Below are 20958 nucleotides of genomic sequence, written 5' to 3'. Positions count from 1 at the left end.
TGTTTCCACTGATGGGTGAGTCCAGAACCAGAGGACACAGTTTAAAAATAAGGGGTCGGCCATTTAGAACAGAGATGAGGAAAACTTCTTCACCCAGAGAGTGGTGGATGTATGGAATGCTCTGGCCCAGAAGGTAGTGGAGGCCAACTCTCTGGATGCTTTCAAGAAAGAGATGAACAGAGCTCTTAAAGATAGTGGAATCAATGGTTATGGGGTTAAGGCAGGAACAGGATACTGATTGTGGATGATCAGCCATGATCATAATGAATGGTGGTGCTGACTTGAAGGACCGAATGGCCTACTCCTGCACGTATTGTCTATTGTCTCCTTAATCAGTCATGCAACTCTGCATTTTTTTGTCTGCCCCTCCTAAATACTGAAAACGCATGGATGTTCTGGTCCTCTCCCTGGTCTCCCTCAGCCTTGTTTCTGTAATCCCAGCCATATCGTACCTTTTTATATCTATTTGTGTGATTAATTCGTCCATTTTTGTTTGAATGTTTTGTGCCTTTAGGCATAAAGCCTTGCAGCTCGTCTTTCCTTAAGTTCACTTGTAGGTTGTAGGCACCACTGGCTGGCCAGCAATTTTTATTCCCCGTCCCTAGTTACCCGTGAGAAAGTAGTGGTGAGCTGCTTTCTTGAACAACTGCAGTCTACAGCAGATTTTAACATTGTGTCCCATCTGCGGTAACTTTTTTTTACTGTATCCTTGGTTGAAACTTTCATTTTGTTCCACTGCCTACCATTTCTTTTGTCTCCTTTCTGTCATTTGTCTTGTCCATAGTTCCACTTCCTCTGACTACTTGCATAGGTAACCATCTCCCTGCCAATTTATTTTGAACATTCCCCAATCAGTCTGGTAAGGACTTCCCATAAGATCATGAGAAATAGGAGCAGGAGTAGGCTGTTCGACTTCTCAAGCCTGCTTTGCCATTTAAGAGGATCATGGCTGATCCGTGTCTGTGTTGTGTACATCAAGTCTTTTTGTATCCTAGCTTTCTACAGTTTTTCTCCATTTAAATAATAGTCTGTTCTTTTGCTGTCCTTTCCAAAATGGACAGCTTTGCATTTTCCTACAATTGTTAACCTTTTACTCACTGACTTAACCTATCTGTATCTCTCCGTAAACTGTTTATATTTCTCTTATCTATTTTTGTGTCATCTGCAAATTTGGCTACAATACATTCACTTTCTTCCTCCCAGTCATCAATATATATTATGAACCCTTGTGGTTCCAGTACTGATTCCTGTGGAACACCACTGGTGCCAACCTGAAAAAGAACACCTCATCCCCACTTGCTGTTTCATGCCCATTAGCTAATTCTTTATCCATGCCAGTGTATTACCTCCAACACTGTGGGCTGTTATCCTATGACTTAACCTTTTGGGAAGTACCTTATTAAATGCTTCAGGAAATTCCACTGCAATGCATCAAGTGGTTCCCCTCTGTCGAATCTGGTTGAGAATTTCTCAAATAAACTCTAATAAATGAGTCAGACATGATTTCCCTTCCATGAAATTGTACCGACTGCGCTTGTTCAGATTGTGATTTTCCAAATGTTCTGTTATTACCATACTTTATAATTGAGTCCAATACTTTTCCAATAATAGATGCTTGATTGATCAACCTTTGGCTAATGCAGCATGTTTTGCCAGTGTTGCGATTGGAATCATGGCCAGGTGGATCTCATTGACTGGGATCCTTCATTGGGGTAGTTAACCTGGGCGGATCAGGATTCTTGGCTGACAAAACCTGAGATTCAGAATGCCTCCTCAGTCTGGTGACTGGCTTGGAGCTGGCTGGTCAGAGCCTACATACTGCGCACATGTAAATAAAGGGTGACTTGGTGATGGAATACCGGCCTCTCTGCAGTTATTTCAGTGGTGATTGGCGAAAACAGCAAGGCTCTCAAGAAAATTTGCTCACAACAAATGTCTTTGAGTTGCAGTCAGCATTTCTGGCGTCATGCCTATGTGGGAGGCTTTCACATGTAAGTTGCTGGGAACTCAGGACCGGCACGTTCCTTCAAGGATGAAGGATAAGTATGGCAAGTTTAGGGAGCTTTGGATAAGGAGAGATATTGTGAGCCTAATCAAAAAGAAAAAGGAAGCATTTATCAATGCTAGGAGGCTGGGGACACCATGAAGCAAGGGTGTTGAAAGGAAAGTCGGAAGAAACTTAAGCAAGAATTCAGGAGCGCTAAAAAGGGTCAAGAAAAGTCATTGGCCAACAGGATTAAGGAAAATTGCAAGGCTTTTTATACATAAATAAAGAACAAGAGGATAGCCAGGCAGTGGGTTGGTCCACTCGAGGGTAGGGAAGGGAATTTATAGAGCCAGAAGAAACGGATGAGGCATTAAATGAGCATGCTTTGTCAGCATTTACTATTGAAAAGGACTTGGTGGAAGATGAGTCTGGGGAAGGGTGGGTATATAGTTTGGGTCATGTTGAGATCAAACGGAGGAGGTATTGGGAGTCTTGAAAAACATGAAGGTAGTCAAGTCTCCAGAGCCTGATGGGATATACCCCAAAATACTGAGAGAGGTAAAGGAGGAAATTGCTGGGGCCTTGAGGGAAATGTTTGTATCCTCACTGGCTACAGGGTAGTTAGCAGATAATTGGAGAATAGCCAGAGTTGTTCCTTTGTTGAAGAAGGGTGGCAAGGATAATTTAGTTAATTACAGGCCGTTTAGCCTTGTGTTAGCAGTAGGGAAATTATTGAAGAGGATTCTTTGAGACAGGATCTACTCCCAATTGGAAATCAGCAGGCATTTTAGTGAGAGCCAGCATGGTTTTGTGAAGGAGACGTCATGTCTCACTAACTTAGTTGAGTTTTTTGAGGAAGTGATGAAGATGATTGAGGGTAGAGCAGTGGATGTTTTCTACATGGACTTCAGTGAAACCATTTGATGAGGTCCCTCATTGCAGGCTGATACACAAGATAAAGTCAAACAGGGTTAGAGGTGAGCTTGCAAGATGGGTAAGAAGCTAAGAAGCGGGCTCGATCATAGAAAACAGAGGGTAGCTTTGGAAGGGTGTGTTTCCAAATGGAGGGATTTTGGAGGAGAATATAACTGGTCTGATGATTAAGTTTGCCAATGACACAAAGGCTGTTGGAATTGCAGATAGTGATGAGGACCATCAAAGAATACAGCTGGATATAGATCGGTTGGTGACTTGGGCAGAGAGATGGCAGACAGAGTTTAATCCAGAAAAATGTGAGGTAATGCGTTTAGGAAGGTCTAATCCAAATTGAAAATATCAAGTAGATAGCACGAGAGAACCCTTAAGAGTACTGATAGGCAGAAGGACCTGGGTGTACAGGGACACAGGTCACTGGAAGTGGCAGCGCAGGTGGAAAAGGTAGTCGACAAGACATCTGGCACGCTTGCCTTCATCGGCTGAGGTATTGAGTTTAAAAATTGGCAGATAATGTTGCAGCTTTAGAGAACCTTAGTTAGACCTCACTTGGCATACTGTGTTCAGTTCTGGTCACCACAGTACCTGAAGGATGTGGTGGCTTTGGAGTGGACATAGAAAATATTTACCAGGATGTTGCCTAGTATGGAAGGCATTAGCTCTGAGAAGAGGTTGAAGAAACTTAGGTTGTCTCACTGGAATGATGGAGGTTGAGGGGTAACTGGACATTCGGAAGCTTTTTCTCAGGGTGGAATAGTCGCGGGTGAGGGGCAAGGTTTAAAGGTGATGTATGAGGCAAGTTTTTTTTTACACAGGGTGGTGGGTGCCTGGAACTCACTGCCAGGGAAGGCAGTGGAAGGAGATGCTACAGTGACTTTTTAAACGATGTCTTGACAAATACATGAATAGGATGGGAATAGAGGGATACGGTCCCTGGAAAAGTAGGAGATTTTAGTTGTGATGGGCAGCATGTCGGTGCAGGCTTGGAGGACCAAAGGGCCTGTTCCTGTACTGGAATTTTCTTTGAGAGATAGTAGGAACTGCAGATGCTGGAGAGTCTGAGATAACAAGGTGTAGAGCTGGGTGAACATAGCCTGCCAAGCACCATCAGAGGCGCAGGAAGGCTGACTTTTTGACATCGACCCTCCTTCAGAAATGAGGGAGGGGAAGGCGTTTATGAAATAAATAGGGAGAGAGGGGGAGGCGGTTAGAAGATGGATAGAGGAGAAGATAGGTGAAGAGGAGACAACAAGGTGTAGAGTTGGATGAACACAGCAAGCCAGGCAGCATCAGAGGAGCAGGTCTAGGCCCGAAACATCAGCCTTCCTGCTCCTCTGATGCTGCTTGGACTGCTGAGTTCATTCAGCTATACACCTTGTCATTTTGTAATTTTCTTTGTTCTTTGTAATATACCAGCATACAAGTGTGTTTACAACTCCCAAATGATGTGCCTGAGCTTATTGACTCCACCCCACCTCTTTGTTTAGTGCGGGGAAAAGTAGAATTTCCAACATTAAAGAAGCTCTTGCAGGACTGTCAAGAAAACCCTTTGATAATTTGCACGCTACTTTTTCTGCAGTTGTTTTCTTGTAAATGCATGACTATGTCATTAAGAATTTATTTTGCAGCAAGTTATGTCTGATAAATGAATCTTTCTACTTTGAATTTGGTTACGATTTTAATTTCAACTTTGATACAAACTTAATTTCTTGCACTAAAAGTCTTCTCGTAAAGTTGCCACCGTGTTTCTGAAAATGATAGCTTTCAGAGAAACAGCTTTAAGTGAAGCATTGATTCCCATAATTAAAACTGGAGTTAGGACTATGGTGATTCAAGAATGTGGCCCACTGCTACCTTAAGCGCAACTGGGGGGAGCAATAAATTGTGGCATATGCATTGGAGGGTTGTCATTTGCTCATTCCTGACTGTGTGTGGCCACTGGCTGGTAGTCTCTTTTGGGGTTATGTGATATCCCATCTTCTTGGTCACCACTGCCTCTTGGGTCCGCTCGGTGGGGTTCTGTCTCTTTGGCTGACTGCAAGGTCTTGCACTTGCTGCACGTCCTCCTGGCTGTTAATTGTGGCTGATTCTGAGGCCTTTGCTCCCCACCCTTTCTTGGTCAGTGGAGCAGTGTGTGGAGCTGCTGAATTAGTCCAAGCTGAGCACTGGATGGCACTGTCCTGGAGCTGAGTAGCTCTCCTGTGCTTTTCTGCTGGCTTTCTCTGCGAAGATAGTGTCGATTGGCAGTCTGGGGCTTGTTTGGTTGGGACTTGCTGGAGCTCACCTCAGATGGGCGTTCAGCCTGGGGAAGAGAAACCTCAAGTTGGAAGGCTGGGCACAGCAACTGCAAGTCCAAGTTGGAGAGACTACACTAAAATGGTGCCACTCAGGTCAGGTATTACAGTTTAAAATGAAATGAAATCTAATGTTAAAATGCCTGATGAGATTTTTGGCCTCCACATCCTAATGTAGTGAAATACTGCTGAATGAGGCAAATTTAATAAAGGAAATCTAAGTGTGTCAGGCAGTATCTGTGAAGAGAGAGCTCGCTAACGTTCTGAGTCTGGATGACTCTTCCTTTTTTGTCTGTTTGCTTATGTTCAAAGACAACAAATAAAAACAATAATTTCTGTTCGAAGAGGCTGAATAATTCATGTACTTGTGCAATTTGAGCTCTGGATCTTCAGTCACAAGTTGGAGGCAGCAAAAGCTTTGGAGAGAGTGACGACTCAGACTCTGGAGATGGGTGGCAGGCTAGAAGTGGAGAGGGTATTGGAAGCTTGGTGCAAGGGAAGAACTGAGGATTTTAGGAGATGTGGCAAGCAATAGACAGAAAATGGGTATGAAACAATTGTATTAATGGTGAGGGAAATCACACATGTCCCTGCTGAAGGAGTGAAGTCATTTGCAGTTGTTTTTGTTTAGCTCAAGGAGTTAATGACCAAAAACGTTAATCCAAGTAAAGAACAATATTCTCTGTGATTTTAATTATGGTGGATTATTCTGACCAACCCCAACAGCTTTGAGTGCCATTAGCTCCACCACTATTTCCAAGTCATTAATCTGTTATACAACTCCATGGGGTCTTGGGGCTTGTTGCTGAACAAAGAGACCTTGGACTGTCAGTTTATAGATCCTTGGAGTTCCGGGTAGACAGAATAGTAAAGGAGGAGTTCGGTATGCTTGCCTTTATTGGTCAGTGCATTGTGTATATGAGTTGGGAGGTCATGTTGCTGCTGTACAGAACATTGGTTCGGTCACTTTTGGAACACTGCATGTAATTCTAATCTGAGATAATGGGAACTGCAGATGCTGGAAAATCCAAGGTAACAAAGTGTGAAGCTGGATGAACACAGCAGGCCAAGCAGCATCTCAGGAGCACAAAAGCTGACGTTTCGGGCCTAGACCCTTCATCAGAGAGGGTCATCTCTGAAGGAGGGTCCAGGCCCAAAACGTCAGCTTTTGTGCTCCTGAGATGCTGCTTGGCCTGCTGTGTTCATCCAGCTTCACACTTTGTTATCTATATAATTCTAATCTCCCTGCCATTGGAAGGATGTTGAGAAACTTGAAAGGATTCGGAAGAGATTTACCACAATGTTGCCATGGCTGGAGGTTTTGAGCTAAAGGGAGAGGCTGACTAGGCTGGGGCTATTTTCCCTGGCATCTTGAAGGCTGAGGAGTCATCTTATAGAGGTTTATAAAATCATGAGGAGCTTGAACAGGGTGAATAGCTAATGTCTTTTCTCTGGGGTGGGGGAGTCCAAAAAAACTTGAGGGCATAGGTTTAAGGTGAGAGGGGAAAGATTTAAAAGGACCTAAGGGGCAACTTTATCATGCGGAGGGTGGTGTGTGTATGGAATGAGCAGCCAGAGGAAGTGATGGAAGCTGGTACAATAACATTTAGTAGGCATCTGGATGGGTATATGAACAGAGGAAGGATTTAGAGGGAAATGGGCCACATGTTGGCAAATGGGACTGGATTAATTTAGTGCATCTGATTGGCATGAATGAGTTGAGCCAAAGAGTCTGTTTCTGTGCTGTGTGACTCTGTGACTGCTTCTCTCCCAGTTTCATTCTTGGATATTCTTGTGTTAGAATGTTTATAACTGTTGTTTCTCTTCCATGTTACGTGCCATTATGTCCAGAGTTCCTAACCAACCATAAGTGGCCATTTCTTCTTCATCTGAACCCTTCCACTTGATATACGGGGCTAGCTTAAAAAATTAGCTGATGATGCCCCAAAGCCATGCTTCAACTTCTTCCTTCTTGCTGGCCTACTTTGTCTGGTATCTCGTCTCAGATGAGTTATTGCTACTTTTAAACCAAACATTGGAAAGATTGAATCTGTCATGTTACACCCATATTATCTTCTTCATTCTTTGTCTTTCAGGCTGAATCTGCAAGTTCAAATTTTGGATGTTCTGCCAGCATATTAACAGTTGTGGCCTTTGTGAAACTGAAAATGTCAAGGCATAAGGAGCTGTAGTCGAACATATGACCCCTCAAACCTGCTTTGCCATTTGATAAGATAATGGCTAATTAGCCTGTGGGCTTAAAATCCGCTTGCCTACTTAGTCCAAACGCCTTACAAACCACATTGACCAAATAACCTTTGAACCCATTTTCAGTCAAACATAGCCTTGATTTAAATAATTAGTCAGCCATCACTGCTCACTGGAGAAGAGAATTCCAATGACAGTTTCTTTGAAAGAAGAAATTACTCCTCTGATGGAATTATTCCATACTCTAACTTCCTTTTTATGTGGGCCTACCTGATGTATTTATCAGATTTTGTGTTTTCAGTATATTTTTAATACAATGATGACATTGCCTACCTCTGTCCATACCTGCATCCATCTTCTGCAGAAACCATCATTGATGACTCAATTAGTTAAAGTCAATGGTGCACTGCTTGCTAAACCTTCCACCTGACCTCCATTTATATAATCTTATGCATGTTTAGGTGTACACAATGATCTGAGGTATAGATAGAGTGGATAGCCAGAGACTTTTTCCGAGGGTGGAGGTAGCTTTTATGAGGGTGCATAGTTTTAAAGTGAGTGGAGGTAGATATAGGGGAGATGTCAGAGGTAGGTTATTTACTCAGTGGTCAGGGCGTGGAATGCATTGCGGTAGAGGGTAGTGGTGTTGGCGTCATTAGGAGCATTTAAGCAGCTATTAGATAGTATAAGGTGGGGTGGAGGTTAGTAAACCTTTAGGATTAGGGTAAAAGTTCAGCACAACATTGTGGGCTGAAGGACCTGTACTGTGCTGTACTGTTTTATGTTCTATATTTTACCTCCTGCTCATATCCTACTCCAAGTTCTATTTTATTAGTACTTGTTGCTTAATAAGATATAAGCCCATGTTGATGGGGGCAGGATATTAACACAAATCGAGGATTGGCTATTAGACGATAGAGAGTTGGGAAAAGGGGGTGTTTTTGGGGTGGCAAGCTGTAACTAAGGGACCAATGCTAAGATCACAAGTATTTACAATATGCTATAATGCCTTGGATAATGTAAGTGAATGTACAATTACCAGGTTTGCAGATGACATAAAAATAGGTGGGAAGGCAAATAATGAGGATGACACATGGAGTCGTCAGATGAATATAAACAACTCAACTGAGTAGGCAAAAAACTTAACAGATGGAATACAGTGTGGAAAAATGAGGGGTTATGCACTTTGGCGGGAAGAGTAGAAGAGCTGAATATTCTTTAAATATGGAAAGACTGCTGACAGCTTCCACACAGAGGGATTAGGGTCTTCTCTTGAATGAATCACAAAAAAACTAGCAAAATCAGCACGTAATAGGAGAGGCAAGTGGAATATTGGCCTTTATTTCAGAAATGAATAGAATGGGAAGGTCTTGCTAAAATTATACACAGCACTGGTCAGAGCAAATCCTGAATATTGTGAACAGTTTTGGCTCCCTTACTTAAGGAATGATATACCATCATTGGAGGCAGTCCAGAGAACGTTTGCCAGATTGATCCTGGGAATAGAGAGATTTTCTTTTGAGGAGAGGTTGAATGATTTAGGTTTGTACCTATTACAGTTTAGAAGAATGAGACGAAATATTTTTGTAAGATTCTTGGGGGACTTGACAGGGTAGATGTGAAACGGTTGTTCCCCTTGTGGAAATTCGAGGCCGAGTGGGAATAATCTTGCAGGAAGGGGTCGCACATTTAACACAGATGAGGAAATAAGTTTTTCTGAGTGTGGTCAATCTGTGGAAGTTTTGTTGAGGGCTGAGGAGTGTGGTAGTTAAGTATGTTCAAGGCTGAGATGGACAGATTCCTAATCAGTATGAGGATCTAGGTTTATGGGGAAAAGGCAAGAAAGGGGAGGTGAGGATTCTTGGATCAGCCGTGATCTCTATGACGGCCGACTTCTTCCCCTGTGTCTTGTGGTCTTATGATCCACAGACCTTCTATTCTATTTCTCTCCATTGTGGCTACCCTTCTAATAAACTTCTAGTTCCTTTCATTACTCTTTTTTTGCATCTGTCTCAAAAACACCACCATTTGTGTCTCTGCATTCTGCTCTCTGGGCTGTGTGATTTAGAATTTATTTTCCATTTCTTGCAACCATTGACTTCTCTACCTTTGACCCTGCCAAACCTCATCAGTTACCAAGCTTTTGGTCATTCCACTTAATACCCCTTTCTTTTTTCCTGTATTATGCTTTTTGTCCTTGTGTGCCTGTGAAGTGCTTTCAGACATTCTGTATTTAGCAAGTGCTTTGTAGATATTGCCTTGTCTTAATTTGTTTGTTATTTGGAAAGCTTTGAGCCATGATAACAGTACTTATAACAGAACTGTGCTATTTGGTATATTAATGGGAATTAATGTAGATTTTTTAAAAAATTTTACAGGTGCAATCAAGCAAATTTTAGAAAATGAGTTACAACTTCCTGTATCTCTCATGCAGTTGAAAGGTTGGAAGTCAACAGATGTGAGCGACAGTGTAAGTTTATGTTGCTATTTAAACTCTTGTTGCATTTAATTTTTAAATGGTGATTTAAATGACTTTTTGCTTTATGCCCTCTAAATACCTTGATAGAAAAAATAAAGGAAATTTTCCAATATCGCTACAGTCAATAACTAGTCACCAATGTGTGACAGATTGTTAAGGTTTTTATACGTACAGGTAATTTATGAAATACTTTTAGAATGGGATTGCCTCAATAGCATTCCAGATTATATGATTTGTAACAGTTTTAGGTTTATTTTGGTTGACTGAAATGGTTATGATTTGATAGTGAAATGGATAATAATCCATAGTACTGCAAGTTGTTAATTATATTTTCACTTTAATCAATCTTTTGGATAATTTATATGGAAGTAGTTAATCATAAAAACAATAAGGTTGTTTTTGCCTGAAATGTAGGACATGATAACTGAGACTTTGAAATTGATCTTTGTAATGAGATATACCTTTAAGAGGGATTTGTTCTGTCTTGTTCCGCTTGAAGAGTCGTGCTGTAAACTTGGTGCTGAGGGTCTGTTCCATGGAAAGCAGAGAGAATAGCTTTCGGTTTATTAAGACTAGACAAAAGAAGCATGAGTGGGCGGAGTTAGGCTCACACATACTCAGTGTTATTGTTTTGCTTTCAGGGTTTTTAAGATTGGAAGCTGCTAGATATTGTCGCAAAAAGCCCGAGTTCTCTCTCTGTCTGTTGTTAACTTCATTCTATTGGTGTCCCTTCTCTTGGACTGGGAGAGATTGCAAGTGAGGGAAATTTGTTTTGTTGAATTTGCATTTGCCAAGGGCATGTTTGTGGGATGGTGCTATTTTGGAACAGTTGATTAATAGTAGTTAAATAATATATATTAATTTGTTAAGAATTTTGCTAAAGCTATGCTCATTCTTTATTGTTTGTATTTCAACTGTGGTGTCAGAATAAAGTGTGTTTTGCATAAAGCCTCGCAGTTTGACCAATCAGATTACATGTGGAGCACAGCAATTTACACTTGTCTTGGAATAAGGTAAAAGTTAGGGTCTAAGCTATCTCCTTGAAATGTTTCGAGTTGTTTGGTCTGGTCCATAACATCCTTAGAAATTGTTAATAGTCATCGCTGTTTAGTTAGCTGCTGTCTGTTTTATAACTATGTTTTATGTTCATTGTAATTAGAACGTTAATGTTTCATCACTGTGTGGAAACAAGAGAAAGACGCGTAGAAAGAGAGAGACAAATACTAATACTTAAGCATCTTAAACACTCAGTTGCTTTACTACTGCGTACAGTGTGGCGGTGTATATGGTGTGCAAGATGCAAACATTATAGCAATTAACTAAACTCTCTCCAGTGGTACTTTCTGAACTTGTGATCTCTAGTAGGGCAGCATGGGGAAGCCTCCATCTGTGAGTTCCCTTCCAACCTGCCATCAATGCTGACTTAGACCTATGCCATTGTCTCTTCACCGCTGTATCAAATCCTGGACCCTTTCCAACAGTACAGGGTCTGCCCGCACAAGCTGTGACGTGGTTCAAGAAGTTAACTTCACTCAGTGTTCTCTAGGACAATTTGGAATGGACAATGAATGCCTGTTCCTCCAGGGATGCTCAAATCCAGTGAAATAATTAACAAATACCATAAATTTGCAGAGATGCCTTAGAAAGTCATGAATTGGTGTTGTCAAATAATTGTCAAAAGGCAAAAGCAGCCTTTGTACAGTTAAGCAACCATGGCCAACCAATGAGAGAGAAATTGCTTCAGGCTAAAAATATATGTTCCTGTAAATGTAAGGGAAGATGAAAATCGAAATGACTGGGACAGTTGTATGGGAAAATTAAAGGGATATAAATAATGAACTTCATGAAGAGAATATGAGAAAGCTTTCAAGATGTTTGAAAACTAACTAAAAATTAGTGAAAAGGACAGTGTGGTAGAAGGGAATTTGTGGCCCATTCATGTCAGATATGGGAGAAACAATGCTGAATCAGAAGCGAATGAAAGACTTCTTACATAAATAATTTATATCTATCTTCCTAGAGAATAAGAAGAAAATATCAAGGGAATCTGTGGAGGCTGTATTTTCAGATTTGCTGATGATATTGGACTGTACTGAGAGCTGGCTCTGAAGTCGACTTTCTTTCTTCAGTTAACATTTAACTAAATAAATTAAGAGAAGTTTTATTTCTATCTTGGGACAAAAGTTTGTAAGCTACCTTGCCACAGATACAACTAGTTAAAGAGGTAGCTCACTTAAAATCTCTGAAAGCTTGAATCAGTTGTTTCCTGGGGATCATATGAAGAGGCCTGAAGAGCCTTGTGGTACAGTGGGTAATGTCTGTTCCTGGGCCAGAACGTCCAGGTTTGAGTTGCACTGCCCTGGAGGTGTCATAATACGTCTGAGCAGCCTTTCTCAGTGTTTCCTTGTCCATGTTGTGTACAGAGAGGTAAAGAGATGCTCCTTTGTTACTTGCCTTTCTCAGCTTTCCTAACAGGTTGTTTCCACTGTTAGTGTAGTGCAGAGGAAGACGTTGCTTGGTGAGTTTATGGTAAGTTATTCTACCTATTCTACTTGTTCTGCACACTCTAATTTTAGTAAATAGTTTTCAAAGACATGGTATTACAGCTTAGCTAAGTCTAATCAACATCCTGTGGTATGTGGGAAATCTTGGATGTGACACATGTCATAGAAGATGCAGGAAGTGTTATCAGCTTGAGCTCTAGGTTTCTGAATTTGAGCACTGGCTAAAGCAGCTGTGAGGCAGAGAATTGGGTGGGTGGTACATTTAGGAAAGTATTGCACTTTAAGAGCCTATAAGGCAAAGAGAAAATGGGTGACCACCAGAAAGTCTAAGAGAACAACACAGGTGGTGTATGAGTCTTTTGAGTTGATCTTGCTTGCTATTTGATATTTTTTGGATACCGGTGAGGTTGAAGATCCCTTAGGGGAGTCAAGCCAGAGCCATGTCCGTGACACCAATGGTGATTCAGCTGTACAGGGGTTGATGAAGAAGAGTGAAAGGGCAACAGTGCTAGGAGATCAGACTAGTGTTTTTGTGGCAGTAATATGGTTCCAGATTGGTGTTGCCTCTCTTGTGTCAAGCTCATTGAGGAAAGGTAAACAGCTAGAGGTGCAGGTCAGCATTGGTACCAACTAACGTGCATAGGAAGTGGGATGAAGCTCTGAAATCAGGTTTTAGGTAGTTTAGAAATAAGTTAAAATACTGGGCCTTGAGCAGTGATGCCAGGATTACACTTAGTGCTGGTGAGTATTGGAATAAGATAATTGAATGTTTGAGCACCTGGCTGGAGAATTGGTGTAGGAGGGAGGGCATCAGATTTCTGAGGCACTAGAATAGACATTTTGACAGGTGAAACATGTACAAGCTAGATTGGTCACAGCTTAACAGGTCCGGAAATAGTATAGTTGCAAGTAGATTTGCTAATGTTGTTGTGGAGGCTGGAGGCGGAAAAGGACAAGATGATGCTGTACTGATTGTCAAGGGTGGGATCAGTACATTAGCAAGGGGATCTCGGACTGCAAAATGCCCAACCTGGATGTAGCCAAGAAATGTCAAGGGGCAACAAACACTGTTGGGAGTTGGTTATAGGCCATTGAATAGTAATAGTAATATGGGACATTAATCAAGCGATTAGACAAGTATGTAGCATGGATAATACAGTAGTCATGGTTGACTTGAATATGTAAAAAAATGAGTAAACCTAATGAACAGTTAGGTTGCAGAGGATTGGTTTCTGGTATAAATTAGGTTGCTATTTGAGTAGTATCTTGAGGATCCACCCAGAGACTGGGCTGTGATAGAACTAATATGTAATATAAATTGTCTTATTTTGCTGTGAAAGAGCCTTTAGGGAGGAGTGACCATTATAAACTAGAATTTTACATTATATGCAAAAGTGAAGCCAGGGTGTTAAATGTGAGCATAGGAAATTGAGGGTTTGAAGGGTGAAGTGGCACAGATGATTGGAAAAATAAGTTCAAAGGAATGACATTACATTGCCAATGGATATTCTTTAAAGAAACATTGCTTACTTTATAGCAGCTATGATTTCTTCAGGGTGCATAAATCCAAAAAATTAAGTTAACAATGGCTAGGGAAGGAAGTTAATGATTGTATAAGATTAAAAGGCTTATACAGGTGCCAGATATAGTCATAATCCTGATGATTTGGAGAATTCTAGGATACAGCAATGAAGTACAAAGAAACTGATAAAGGAAGGATAGAATATGAATGTAATGTAGCAAAAATATAAAAACAAGCTGTAAAAACTTCCATTGGTGAGTTAAAAAAGAGAAACGTTTAACTAAGACATTTGGGTCTCTTGCAGGCTGAGTCAGGACTGTTTATGATGGCGAATAGAGAGATGGCAGTGATGCTCAATAGTTACTTTGTCTTCATTGAGGACGGTATGAGAAACTCAATTAGAGATCAAAAGGGACGAGAGACAATGAGGATTTGAAGAAAATTAGTATTAAGGTTCTGCCAGAGATATTTAATGGGACTGAAACTGAATAAATTTCTGGGATCTGACATTCTACATCCCAGAGTGTTGAAAAAACTAGCTATGGAGATAATAGATGCGTTTCCAATACTCTAAAGATTCTGGAATGATTCGTGCAGATTATACAGTAGCAAATATTATCCCACTATCTCAGAAAGGAAGGAGAGAAAAAGAAAGAGCGATTACAGACCTGCTGTCATTATGTTGGGACGAGGGAAAATGCTAAAATCTATTACAGTGGATAATATCTGTGATAAATATACACTTGGACAATAATCTGATTAGGCATATCTTCATAGAGTCAATCATAGAATACCCTACAGTGTGGAAACAGGCCCTTTGGGCCAACAAGTCCACACTGACTCTCAGAGCATCCACCCAGACCCATCCTCCTAATCTACACATTCTTGAAGGCTACGGGCAATTTAGCATGGCCAATCCATCTTTGGACTGCAGGAGGAAACTGGAGCACCCGGAGGAAACCCACGCAGACATGGGGAGAATGTGCAAACTCCACACACAGTCACCTGAATGTGGAATCGAACCTGGGTGCTGTGAGGCAGCAGTGCTAACCACTGAGCCACCATGCTGCTCCATAGTATGTATAGATTTGAGGATATAGGATGGGCAGTCATGTTTGATGAATCGGTTGGAGTTTTTTGAGGATGTTATCTGGATTTGGAGAAATAAAGACCCAGAGATTGCCACCACCTTCTAAAAGTGCGGGAGACAGCAGCATCCAATAAAGCACGGTAGGGGAGGATCCTATACTTCTGAAACAACGTGACAGCAAATGGGGACAGAACCTTCATCAAGAACAGGACAAAGAGTGGGAGACAGCAGCTATCCATTGGCAGTATACTGCCATACCTTTGACTTGTTTCCCAATCCATCTCAGCAAATTTGCCCCTCAAACCTTCATGATTTTGTACGTTCAGATTTAAAGCCCTGACTTCATTTGCAAAGCTACTAGAAAAGCAGATGATTGTGAGCAAGCCAAGGTGATGGGATGATAGAGTGCTGCTTCACCCTGTTTCTACCTGTCAGAACTCAAGTTGACATAGAAACTAAGGAAGGAAGTGATTTGTGGGTATTTCCTGTGTTCTTTTCTGATTGGTCGATTTAGTTTAAATCGGAGATATTGCAGCTGAAGAACTTCAGTTTTAACGTGCAATTTAATTAAATAAAATAGCGATGGCTAGACAGGCAATATGTTGCAGCCGTATTTTGTGAGAGTTGGTGCATTCCAAAATGACCTCATCTCCAACAAATGTTAGTGATTTGAGGCACTTTGAATGAGAGTTGAACAGCTGGAGTCTGAACTGTGGACACAGTAGTGCACCAGGAAGAGTTACAGGTACCTGGCACTGTTTCAGGAGGTAATCACACCCTTTAGATTAATTACATTGAGGATTGCAGTGGGAGAGGGATTTGTTAGAGATGAAAAGGTCAAGGGAGGGTAGGAGGCCTTGGGGTGGTGTCCAGGAGGAGGGGATGTGTTGGAGGCGGGGAAGGGGTCAGTAGGGAGGGTTAGACTCTGTCATTTTCTGAAGAAGGCTCTCAACCTGAAACATCAGCTTTCCTGCTCCTCTGATGCTGCTTGGCCTGCTGTGTTCATCCACCTTGTTATCTTTAATTACATTGAATTTGGTTTGTGGTCAGAGGCAGGAGGCTGTGATGGCAAGCAAGGAAGGTATCTGGATCCAGAATATAGATTTGGAGGAGCCACAGTCAGTGACCTTGTTGAATAGGTGCAAGGTTTTTACACCTGGTGTGGATGAGGACACAGAGTTAAAGGTGAATGAGTCAACTCTCACGGCACTATAGTCCAGCGTGGCTTTTTTGTCGGTGAGGGAAGAGAAATGTCATAGGGATAGCATAATTGGGCAAATAGATAATGCTCTCTGCAGCAAAGACAGTGAGTCCTAACATTCAGGACATTTCTTTTGGGTGGAGAGAAACTTCAAATAGGAAGGGAAGGATCCAGTTGTCATGGTCTACATGGATACCAGTGACAGCACTAGAAAAGATGTTCTGCTGAAGGATTATGTGCAGGTCATGCTAAATTTAAAGATGGAACCACCGTAGAGGTAGTCTTCAGTATACTATCTAAGGCACATCTGAATTGGTTTCAGGTAAATAATGTTAGAGGTAAATATTAAACTGAAAAATTGGTGTGGCAGAAATGGGTTATGATTCATGGGGCAGTTGCACCATTATTAGGAAAAGTGAGCTGTTGTTTGAAACCGGTTTCATTTCAACTGTGCTGGAAAAGCTCAGCAGGTCTGGCAGCATCTGTGGAGGAGAATGCAGAATTAACGTTTTGGGTCCAGTGACCCTTCTTTAAAAGCATTAACTCAGTTTTCTCCTCCACAGATACTGCCAGACAGCTCAGCTTTTCTCGCAACTTTTGTTTTTGTTCCTGATTTGCAGCATCAGCAGTTCTTTTGGTTTTAATTTCAACCATTGGTTCAACAATGTCCTGCTGAATCACATGACTAGGGTTCTAGATAAGGTTTTAAACCAATTAGTCGAAGGTGTGTTGGGGGGTATTAGGGAGAGTTTAGTTGAAGTGAAGTTGAAAACATTTTTAAGTATTGAGAGAGCTGAGATATAGGGTAGTAAGAGCCAAACGGTAGCCAAAATGTTACAGGAAAGGGTAGAAGAGTGCAGCTGAAATTAGAGCTGGGGATATAATAATGGTAAGTAAGTTAATCTTAAGGTGCTGTACCTGGAATGCACAGAATATCTGTATGTTCACAGAGCATGTGGATGAAGTAATAACACAAATAGAAATAAATGAATATTATGGAGATGTGGTTGCAGGATGACCAAGATTGGGAACTCAATATTCACCAGTATTCAGATAAGAATAAGTCAAACAGAAAAGGAAGAAAGGGTAGCTTTATTAGTAAAGGAAGGTTTCAGTGATATAAGGACCATGTATTTCTATTTTGTGTTTTTAAAAACTGGGGACTGAAATGACAGAGCTATTTTTAAAAAGCACTATTTGACAAAGTGACTGCTATTTTGGAAAACGAGTAACCTGAAACCCAGAGATAGTAAGAACTGTTGTTAATGGAGTCTGAGATAACAGGGTGTGGAGCTGGAGGAACCCAGGAGGCCAGGCAGCATCAGAGGAGCAGGAAAGCTCATGTTTTGGGTTGGGACCCTTCATCAGAAATGGGGGAGGGGAAGGGGGCTCTGAAATAAATAGAGAGGGAGGTGCGGTGATAGCAGGTAGATAGTGGAGTGGACAGGTGGGAGAGAAGATGGACAGCTCAAGGAGGCGCAAATGAGTGGGGTGCTGGTCTTGGGATAAGGTCGGGATGGGGACATTTTGAACCTGAAACCCATGCCAGGCGTTATGTAAACAACTGTTTGAACAAACAAAGTTGGAGTTTGAGTTGCAGATGATTTGGAGTAAAGATGGTACACCAGTGCAGCTTTTGCTCATAATGAAGCAGTTGATTGGTGTATGGACTAGTGACCAGTTGTCAATGACAGACCTTTTTGTCTGCTGATCACTGGTTCTCAGGTAACAGAACAGCTTGGAGCTGGAAACAAGTTAGAGGGAGAGAGCTTGGGAGCAGTCTCTCTGTCCTCTGGAGTTAAAACTCACTGTTTATCTTTCTTGCAGCAGTTTTTGTAAGTTGTGACTAATAACTGTTCAATCAGAGACTTGCTGTAGGTGAATTGACCACTTTGTGTATCTCATCATCTGGCAGAAGCATCCAGCGAAAGAGAACTAAAGTAATGTGATGGTCAGCAGAAGCTTCATAAGAATTATCTCAACAACATTACTTGGGATTGAAAACTACTGAACTGTCTTTCCAGTTTTTTTTCTTCCTGTCCATCCATGACCTATTTTGTCCTATCCCTTTCTGTGCGTGTGTGTGTGTGTGTGTGTGTAAGTAAAGGGGTGTTTATAAGGGCATTGGAGTTTTATTTTTGGTAGCATTATGTGCCAATGGTTTATAACTGTTTACCTGTAGTGACAGTTCACATATCTGTAATAAATAATGATTCTTGTTCTGTACACAAACTGGGTTCATGCTTTCTATTGATCTGGATTGGAAAATCAAGAAACTTGGTGTTCTTTTAAAAATGCTTAACTTTTGTGATACTACTCCAGGAATAGCGGGGCTTGATTTTCAATGTGCTATCCCAGTGAGGCCAACCAATGCAGTGGTGGGCAATGATATGGCTGCAATAGACCATGATGTGGAATCAGTCTCAATGGAAATGAGGAATAGCAAGGATAAAAAGACACTGGTGGGAATCATCTGTAGTCTCTGAAGAGTTGCTTCCATATAGGAGCAAGTATATATTGAGAAATAATGGAGCCATGAAAGAGGGTAGTACAATTGACATCAGAAAGTTTAACTGAGAAAGTGACTGGACAAATTAGATGGGCAAAGGTAACGTGGGAACAGATTTGTAGAGCGCATCAAGGATTGTTTCTTCATGCAGTACGTTGTACAACCCACCGGGGAGTCGGCTATGTTAGATCTAATATTGTGCCATGCGGTAGGATTAATAAGAGATTTTGCATTTCAGGATCCTCGAGAGGGTAGCAATCTCAACATGATAGAATTTCAAATTCAGTTTGATGGAGAGCAACTTGGATCTCAAACTAGTTACCTCAATTTATAAAAGGGCACTTACAGTGGTATGAAGTAAGAGTTTTTAAAGCAGGCTGGGAAAGTAAAGTGGGAAGAATATCATTGGATGTACAATAGCGTACAGTTAAGGAGATATTCCATAACACTCAATAAAAATTTATTCAGGTCATAAGATTCTGAGAAAGATTTACCACCCATTGTTGCCAGAGAGAATGTTTAATCAAAAATCAAGGCAGACAATGCTCCAAAAACTAGTGGCTTGCTAGAGGATTGGGAATCTTATTTTGGAGTAGGAACAGATGACCAAAAAACTAAGAAAGGACAAGAAAATTTATTGAGCAATTATTTGGCAAGAAATCCAAAAGCAAGTAGTAGCAGCTTCTCTGGGCATATACAATAACAAAGTGAATAGCTAAAGTAAGCATAGGACTCTTGGAGGATGAAACGGGGGAGTTGATTACGGGGAACAGGGAAATGACAGAAAATTCAAATGTATATTTTGCATTGAACTTCATGGTCTAGAATGCTATAAACATGACAAAAACAACCAGTAAGCAAGGTGCTCATGTTATGAAAGATCTTGTAACAGTCTCTATCACAAGGGGCAAAGTTGTTTTTCATTTACTCATGCGATTTGGGCATCACTGGCTGGCCTGTATTTATTGCTTGCCCCTAGCCACCCTTGAGAGGATGGTGGTAAGTTGCTTTCTTGAACCAGTGATTGACAAATTAATGAGAGTAAAAGCAGACAAGTCACCAAAACCTGATAATCTGATTCTGGCTGCAGAGAAAATGGAAGCATTGGTTGAAATATTCACTGGATTCTGGGATCGTCCTAATGGATTTAGGAAAAACGTTAATGAGACAAGTGTTCAAGAAGGCAAGAAACTATAGGTCAGTTAATCTAAAATCTGTTGTTGGAGAAAAACTAGACTGTGATTTAGGAAGAAATAGCTGCAAATTTAGAACAACTTAACACAATCAGAGCCAGCATAAGTTTGTGAAAAGGAAATTATGTTTGATAAATTTACTAGAGCTCTTTGAGGATATAATAAGCAGAGTTGACAAAAGAGAAGCAATAGATAAAGTGTATTTGGTTTTCCAGAAGACCTTTGTTAAGGTGCCACATTAAAGCGTATTGAATAAGTCAGGGGCTCATGGTATTCGTGTTAATCCATTAGCATGGATGAGTGTTGGTTCATAGAAGGTTGGGATTAATGGGTCTTTTTCAGGTTGCGAAGACATAACTCGTGGAGTTTCTCAAGGATTGGTCCTAAAGTCTCAACTATTTATTATCCATGTTAATGACTTGGAGGAGCGAGAGGGTAATGTATTTAAATGCGCTGATGGTGCAAAAATAAGTGGAAGGCCATGTTATAATGAGGGCACAATGAATCTGCAAGGTGCCATAGGTTGAGTGAGTAAGCAAAAAGTTCTCAGATTTCACGTCAGATGGTATGAGGGCCTGTACTTTGGTTGGAAGACTGAAAAGGCAGATTGTTGTTTAAAAGGAGAAATACAGTTAAAAAGTTGCAGTACGGTTTGATTTAGGTCCATTTGTGTATAAAACACAAAAAGGTAACGTAGGCGCAGCAAGTAATTAAGAAGTTAAATAGAATTTTGGCCTTTATTGCCAGTAAGTTGGAATTTAAGCTGGGAAAGTCATGTTTCAAATCTACAGAATGTTGGAGAGGCCACGTTTGGAGTTCTGTGTACAGTTTAATTCCTAGTATTTAAACAATTCGATATGCCAGTACTGAAGCATTTTAAGAGGCTGCTCACTAGGCTAATTCTTGTTGACAAAATGTCTCCACTAATTGGGGGGCTGTGTCTTGAGTGAAGGGACTTTCATTTAAAACTGAGATGTGAAGGAATTTCTTTTTCCAGAAGGTGGTGAAATTTTTGGCATTTTCTCCAGACAGGCACGG

At 41.0% G+C, this 20958-nt stretch overlaps 1 protein-coding gene across 6 annotated transcripts in view; it reads left to right on the top strand.

Annotated features, from left to right (window-relative positions):
* The window catches only part of faf1 (Fas (TNFRSF6) associated factor 1), a 394938-nt gene that overhangs the window by 58513 nt on the left and 315467 nt on the right, over positions 1-20958 (top strand). For all 6 annotated transcript variants that reach the window (XM_059647930.1, XM_059647931.1, XM_059647929.1 and 3 more), the window contains one exon: positions 9801-9892. In XM_059647930.1, the coding sequence (XP_059503913.1) occupies positions 9801-9892 (92 nt within the window). The remainder of the gene's footprint in view (positions 1-9800; positions 9893-20958) is intronic.

The sequence above is a fragment of the Stegostoma tigrinum genome, chromosome 8 (genome assembly GCF_030684315.1).
Source record: "Stegostoma tigrinum isolate sSteTig4 chromosome 8, sSteTig4.hap1, whole genome shotgun sequence".
Taxonomy (NCBI): domain Eukaryota; kingdom Metazoa; phylum Chordata; class Chondrichthyes; order Orectolobiformes; family Stegostomatidae; genus Stegostoma; species Stegostoma tigrinum.
The sequence above is the reverse complement of the archived record's forward strand: the minus strand, read 5'-3'. Positions and strand labels throughout refer to the sequence as shown.